We start from the raw sequence: 7,960 nt of genomic DNA, 5'->3' as shown, positions 1-7,960 counted from the left end.
TGTAACAACGGTCCCTGAGAGTGAAACCATTCTTGTGGCCAATGCCAGCTTCCAGCACGAGGCAACATTCATGGAAGAGATGCTATTGTGGGAGTGTGATCACTAGCACTACTGTCCAGGAGGTGTACAGGGTGGCCAGGACCTGCCTGACGCAACGCCTCACCAATAACCAACACTGTGTCCGCCGACGCTGCACCACCAACGATAATGAGACGACTTAAGGGAACACTGAAACTTCTCAAAGATGATGATCCTGATATAAAGACTGTTCATAGAGGAAGCTTGGTGGCTCCTAGACTTACTTCTACAATCAATGAAATAATGAAGGAAATTAAGTGGCAAATCCGATAGAAAACACAAAGACTGTTCAAAGGATTCTGTAAGGAAATGAAGAGTCTGAGACTGCTCCTCCACACCCCGTGTATGATGGCTGGCACAAGACAACTGTCTGGGAAGACTAACTGCCTTGTATGACACTTTGCTAAAGACCAACACAGCAGTTCCAGTTCAGAAAACCAAGTGAAGCCATGGCCGGGATTTCACACCTTGCCGACATTTTCCGGAAACTCAATTCATTAAATAAGGAACTGCAGGGTAAATAGACGAGACTCGTATTGCAAAATAATCAGCAAGTTCTTTTTTCTTAAGGTCCAGGTCTAAAGAAAGAGCTTCACCATCTCACACGTCTCGGTAAACGTGATTAATCGCAAGATATCTTACAGATAATCTCAGACCTCCGCTCCATCCTCCACCATGAGCTTAGCGACAAAAACTGATCTCAAGCACATTAACTTTCCCTTATTTGGCTGTTTAGCCATTTCTCTTGAACTGGGAAAAATAATGACTGCCCGGTTAAAGTGGAATCTGATCAGACTGACCAGCTTATGAACATGCAAAACAATGACAGTGTGAAACCGATCAATGTTGCAAACCACCACCATGTTGCTTGATCTCCAGCTTCTTGCCAACATGAACAACTTAGCCACCTGACCTGGGATCACAGGGGGAGGCACCTGACCTGGGATCACAGGGGGAGGCACCTGACCTGGGATCACAGGGGGAGGCACCTGACCTGGGATCACAGGGGGAGGCACCTGACCTGGGATCACAGGGGGAGGGAGGCACCTGACCTGGGATCACAGGGGGAGGCACCTGACCTGGGATCACAGGGGGAGGGAGGCACCTGACCTGGGATCACAGGGGGAGGCACCTGACCTGGGATTACAGGGGGAGGGAGGCACCTGACCTGGGATCACAGGGGGAGGCACCTGACCTGGGATTACAGGGGGAGGGAGGCACCTGACCTGGGATCACAGGGGGAGGCACCTGACCTGGGATCACAGGGAGGGAGGCACCTGACCTGGGATCACAGGGGGAGGCACCTGACCTGGGATCACAGGGGGAGGCACCTGACCTGGGATCACAGGGAGGGAGGCACCTGACCTGGGATCACAGGGGGAGGGAGGCACCTGACCTGGGATCACAGGGGGAGGGAGGCACCTGACCTGGGATCACAGGGGGAGGGAGGCACCTGACCTGGGATCACAGGGGGAGGGAGGCACCTGACCTGGGATCACAGGGGGAGGGAGGCACCTGACCTGGGATCACAGGGGGAGGGAGGCACCTGACCTGGGATCACAGGGGGAGGGAGGCACCTGACCTGGGATCACAGGGGGAGGGAGGCACCTGACCTGGGATCACAGGGGGAGGCACCTGACCTGGGATTACAGGGGGAGGGAGGCACCTGACCTGGGATCACAGGGGGAGGCACCTGACCTGGGATCACAGGGGGAGGGAGGCACCTGACCTGGGATCACAGGGGGAGGCACCTGACCTGGGATCACAGGGAGGGAGGCACCTGACCTGGGATCACAGGGGGAGGGAGGCACCTGACCTGGGATCACAGGGGGAGGCACCTGACCTGGGATCACAGGGGGGGAGGCACCTGACCTGGGATCACAAGGGGAGGGAGGCACCTGATCTGGGATCACAGGGGGAGGCACCTGACCTGGGATCACAGGGGGAGGCACCTGACCTGGGATCACAGGGGGAGGCACCTGACCTGGGATCACAGGGAGGGAGGCACCTGACCTGGGATCACAGGGGGAGGCACCTGACCTGGGATCACAGGGGGAGGGAGGCACCTGACCTGGGATCACAGGGGGAGGCACCTGACCTGGGATCACAAGGGGAGGGAGGCACCTGATCTGGGATCACAGGGGGAGGCACCTGACCTGGGATCACAGGGGGAGGCACCTGACCTGGGATCACAGGGGGAGGGAGGCACCTGACCTGGGATCACAGGGGGAGGCACCTGACCTGGGATCACAGGGGGAGGGAGGCACCTGATCTGGGATCACAGGGGGGGGGGCACCTGACCTGGGATCACAGGGGGAGGGAGGCACCTGACCTGGGATCACAGGGGGAGGCACCTGACCTGGGATCACAGGGGGGGAGGCACCTGACCTGGGATCACAGGGGGAGGGAGGCACCTGATCTGGGATCACAGGGGGGGGCACCTGACCTGGGATCACAGGGGGAGGCACCTGACCTGGGATCACAGGGGGAGGCACCTGACCTGGGATCACAGGGGGAGGCACCTGACCTGGGATCACAGGGAGGGAGGCACCTGACCTGGGATTACAGGGGGAGGGAGGCACCTGACCTGGGATCACAGGGAGGGAGGCACCTGACCTGGGATAACAGGGGGAGGCACCTGACCTGGGATCACAGGGGGAGGCACCTGACCTGGGATCACAGGGAGGGAGGCACCTGACCTGGGATCACAGGGGGAGGGAGGCACCTGACCTGGGATCACAGGGGGAGGCACCTGACCTGGGATTACAGGGGGAGGGAGGCACCTGACCTGGGATCACAGGGGGAGGCACCTGACCTGGGATCACAGGGAGGGAGGCACCTGACCTGGGATCACAGGGGGAGGCACCTGACCTGGGATCACAGGGAGGGGGGCACCTGACCTGGGATCACAGGGAGGGGGGCACCTGACCTGGGATCACAGGGGGGGGGCACCTGACCTGGGATCACAGGGGGGGGGCACCTGACCTGGGATCACAGGGGGGGGCACCTGACCTGGGATCACAGGGGGGGGGCACCTGACCTGGGATCACAGGGGGGGGCACCTGACCTGGGATCACAGGTGGAGGCACCTGACCTGGGATCACAGGTGGAGGCACCTGACCTGGGATCACAGGGGGGGAGGCACCTGACCTGGGATCACAGGGGGAGGGAGGCACCTGACCTGGGATCACAGGGGGAGGGAGGCACCTGACCTGGGATCACAGGGGGAGGGAGGCACCTGACCTGGGATCACAGGTGGAGGCACCTGACCTGGGATCACAGGGGGGGAGGCACCTGACCTGGGATCACAGGGGGAGGGAGGCACCTGACCTGGGATCACAGGTGGAGGCACCTGACCTGGGATCACAGGGGGAGGCACCTGACCTAGCACTCCAACAACCACTGGCCTAAACAAAGCAACCAGCGCAAGCCATCGAGGCTAATGTATACAAAGCGTCAATATTACGGTGCTTTATTTCTTACTAATGCGTCAAATTGTTAACGGATTGGTAAATTTCGTTTAAAAATGTGATGCATTAGGCTTGGAAGGACGAGGTGTTCCACATCACACAACTCATCGATCAACACACTAGCACATCAAGGAATTGATTGTGACTTACGAAACCTGTACATCCCCCCCCCCAGTCATGGCGAAGGCTTGGCCTTTATGAGAGTCTATGAGCTCCGAAGAGGTTGTCCGCGACAATAACAACTTCTGGTTGTGAAGTTTGGAAGCTCGCAAACTGTTTACTAAGTACAGCCTGAGCCACCATATGATGGTGGAAAGATGTACAGGTTTCGTGAGTGGAGATGAAGCCTCGCCTGACAACCAAATGAGCTAGGAACTGTTCGTGTCCCTGTTGGGTCTCACATGAACAGCATACACAGTGATGTTCAACACTGAACAATGTTCAACACCCGACAACGTTCAACACCCGACAACGTTCAACACCCGACAATGTTCAACACCCGACAATGTTCAACACCCGACAATGTTCAACACCCGACAATGTTCAACACCCGACAATGTTCAACACTCGACAATGTTCAACACCCGACAACGTTCAACACCCGACAATGTTCAACACCCGACAATGTTCAACACTCGACAATGTTCAACACCCGACAACGTTCAACACCCGACAACGTTCAACACCCGACAATGTTCAACACTCGACAATGTTCAACACTCGACAATGTTCAACACCCGACAATGTTCAACACTCGACAATGTTCAACACCCGACAACGTTCAACACCCGACAATGTTCAACACCCGACAATGTTCAACACTCGACAATGTTCAACACCCGACAATGTTCAACACTCGACAATGTTCAACACCCGACAATGTTCAACACCCGACAATGTTCAACACCCGACAATGTTCAACACTCGACAATGTTCAACACCCGACAACGTTCAACACCCGACAATGTTCAACACTCGACAATGTTCAACACCCGACAATGTTCAACACCCGACAATGTTCAACACCCGACAATGTTCAACACCCGACAATGTTCAACACTCGACAATGTTCAACACTCGACAATGTTCAACACTCGACAATGTTCAACACTGGACAATGTTCACCACTGGACAATGTTCAACACTCGACAATGTTCAACACTCGACAATGTTCACCACTGGACAATGTTCAACACTGGACAATGTTCACCACTGGACAATGTTCACCACTGGACAATGTTCAACACTGGATAATGTTCACCACTGGACAATGTTCACCACTGGACAATGTTCACCACTGGACAATGTTCACCACTGGACAACTCACAATGTGGTGGAGCGCTCCTCACTAACTTCCCGTCTACCTAGAGATCTTGGACACAATAGAAGACAGAACAAGGAGTCTACTAAGAAGCAAGCTTAATGCGGCTGACACTAATGCCGTACATCTTATTGACTCTCACACACACCAGCAGCAACAGGGATATATGTACAACATATACACAGGGAGCTATAGCCAAACTACTTTATAGGTACGTATCTCCCTCTCTCTCTCCGCGCACGCGAGTCACACACACACACAGGGGGGCCGGTGGCCGAGCGGACAGCACGCTGGATACGTGATCCTGTGGTCCCGGGTTCGATCCCGGGCGCCGGAGAGAAACAATGGGCAGAGTTTCTTTCACCCTATGCCCCTGTTACCTAGCAGTAAATAGATACCTGGGAGTTAGTCAGCTGTCACGGACAGCCTCGTGGGTGTGTGTGTGTATGTGTGTGTGTGTGTGTGTGTGTGTGTGTGTGTGTGTGTGTGTGTGTGTGTGTGTGTGTGTGTGTGTGTGTGTGTGTGTGTGTGTGTGGTGTGGAAAAAATAGTAGTAGTAGTAAGAAACAGTTGATTGCCGGTTGAGAGGCGGGCCGAAAGAGCAGAGCTCAACCCCCGCAAGCACAACTAGTTGAATAAACACACACACGCGCGACGACGCGAGAAAGAGACCTGGGCATGGACGTAACACCTAATCTATCTCCTGAGGCACATTTAAATAGGATACCTTGAGGTTACTTTGAGGAGCTTCCGGGGCTTAGCGTCCCCGCGGCCCGGTCGTCGACCAGGCCTCCTGGTTGCTGGACTGATCAACCAGGCTGTTGGACGCGGCTGCTCGCAGCCTGACGTATGAGTCACAGCCTGGTTGATCAGGTATCCTTTGGAGGTGCTTATCCAGTTCTCTCTTGAACACTGTGAGGGGTCGGCCAGTTATGCCCCTTACGTGTAGCGGAAGCGTGTTGAACAGTCTCGGACCTCTGATGTTGATAGAGTTCTCTCTCAGAGTACCTGTTGCACCTCTGCTTTTCAACGGGGGTATTCTGCACATCCTGCCATGTCTTCTGGTCTCATGTGATGTTATTTCTGTGTGCAGGTTTGGGACCAGCCCCTCTAATATTTTCCACATGTAAATTATTATGTACCTCTCCCGCCTGCGCTCAAGGGAGTACAGTTTTAGGCTCTTTAGTCGGTCTCAATAGTTTAGATGTTTTACTGAGTGGATTCTAGCAGTAAAGGATCTCTGCACGCTCTCCAGGTCAGCAATTTCTCCAGCTTTGAAAGGTGCTGTCATTGTGCAGCAGTACTCCACTCTAGAGAGCACAAGCGTTTTGAAAAGTATCATCATCGGTATAGCATCTCTAGTGTGAAAAGTTCTTGTTATCCAACCTGTCGTTTTTCTTGCAGTTGTGACGGCTACTTTATTGTGTTCTTTAAAGGTAAGGTCTTCCGACATGAGTACACCCAGATCCTTTACATTGCCTTTTCGTTCCATGTTATGATTTGCCTGAGTTTTGTACGTGGTTTCCGTTTTTATATTTTCATTTTTTCCATAGCGCATGAGCTGGAACTTATCTTCGTTAAACACCATATTATTTTCTGTAGCCCATAGAAAGACCTGATCTACATCTGACTGGAGATTCGCCGTGTCCTCTATGTTGCCTACTCTCATGAAGATCCTAGTGTCATCTGCAAAGGATAACGACAGCAGCGTACTTTTTTGTTAAAACACTGGCAAAAGTTAGAACATCATTCAAAAACCTAAGTAAGGAGGCATTTAGGGCGCTTTACACTGCCTACGTGAGGCCAGTCTTAGAGTATGGGACTCATCATGGAGTCCCCATCTGAAGAAGTATATGAGGAAACTGGAAAAGGTTCAGAAGTTTGCAACGAAACTCGTCCCAGAGCTACGAGGGATGGGGTATGAGGAGCGCCTGAAGGAACTGTGCCTTACGACACTAGAAAGAAGAAGGGAGAGGGGGGACATGATAGGAACGTATAAAATACTCTGGGGGATTGACAGAGTGGACATAGACGAAATGTTCACACGGAATAGTAACAGAACGAGGGGACATGGGTGGAAGCTGGAAACTCAGATGAGTCACAGAGATGCTAGGAAGTTTTCTTTTAGCGTGAGAGTAGTGGGAAAATGGAATGCACTTCAGGAACAGGTTGTGGAAGCAAATACTATTCATAATTTTAAAACCAGGTATGAGAGGGAAATGGGACAGGAGTCATTGCTGTAAACAACCGATGCTCGAAAGGCGAGATCCAAGAGTCAATGCTCGATCCTGCAGACACAAATAGGTGAGTACGTACACACACACACACACACACACACACACACCTCCTCCTGTAACTACACTTAGGTAATTACACACACACACACCCACACACACACACACACACACCCACACACACACACACACACACACCCGCACACACACACACCCGCACACACACACACCCGCACACACACACACCCGCACACACACACACCCGCACACACACCCGCACACACACACACACACACGAGCTTAGATTAATTAGTCTTGGAATATGATCTGGACTAAAGTTGCTGGTTTGTTAGCTGTTACAAGTTAACCTGTTAAGCAGCCCTAGTTACTTCCTTCAGGTCTGGTCCAGAATCCAGCCAATAACTAATGTATCATGTATTACCTGTTACTTAGAAATATGTTGAAGGAAATGCAGGGAACTGTAACTACCATTAGCAAGTTAACAATCTTGGCAGATAGAGAAAACCACAGGATAACGCTAAGATTTCAGAACTGGTTATCTACAAAGGTTCCAGAAAAATTCCCAGTTCCAATATACAAGATCGAATGGGCATAAAATCCCCTGAAACTTATTAAAGCTAAAATTAATCACCGTCTTTGCTGGTGTTAATAAGTGAATAATCAGTCCTAACACCTAAGAATTAACCCTCACACACTATGAAAATTCTAATCACCACAAACTGCACTATATATTAAATTATTATCAACTAAACTGCACTATATTTTAACTCGGCGGCAACCTTCTTAGTGTATAAACCAGAGTAATACTCTTGTGCAGCACTGTCGAGTGTCGCAACA

At 52.2% G+C, this 7,960-nt stretch overlaps 1 protein-coding gene across 1 annotated transcript; it reads left to right on the top strand.

Moving 5' to 3' along the window:
- Nucleotides 1-4,053: 4,053 nt before the first annotated feature.
- Nucleotides 4,054-4,971, top strand: LOC138362716 (mucin-3A-like). The gene has a single exon (XM_069321244.1). It carries the CDS (start codon nucleotides 4,054-4,056, stop codon nucleotides 4,969-4,971), a length of 918 nt encoding a protein of 305 aa, XP_069177345.1.
- Nucleotides 4,972-7,960: the final 2,989 nt, after the last annotated feature.

The sequence above is a fragment of the Procambarus clarkii genome, chromosome 1 (genome assembly GCF_040958095.1).
Source record: "Procambarus clarkii isolate CNS0578487 chromosome 1, FALCON_Pclarkii_2.0, whole genome shotgun sequence".
In the NCBI taxonomy this organism is placed as follows: domain Eukaryota; kingdom Metazoa; phylum Arthropoda; class Malacostraca; order Decapoda; family Cambaridae; genus Procambarus; species Procambarus clarkii.
This window is presented reverse-complemented; position numbering and strand designations above follow the sequence as displayed.

Excerpts from the sequence above, each read along its gene's own strand:
- LOC138362716 (XM_069321244.1), top strand. The coding sequence starts at position 4,054 with ATGTTCAACACCCGACAATGTTCAACACCCGACAATGTTCAACACCCG.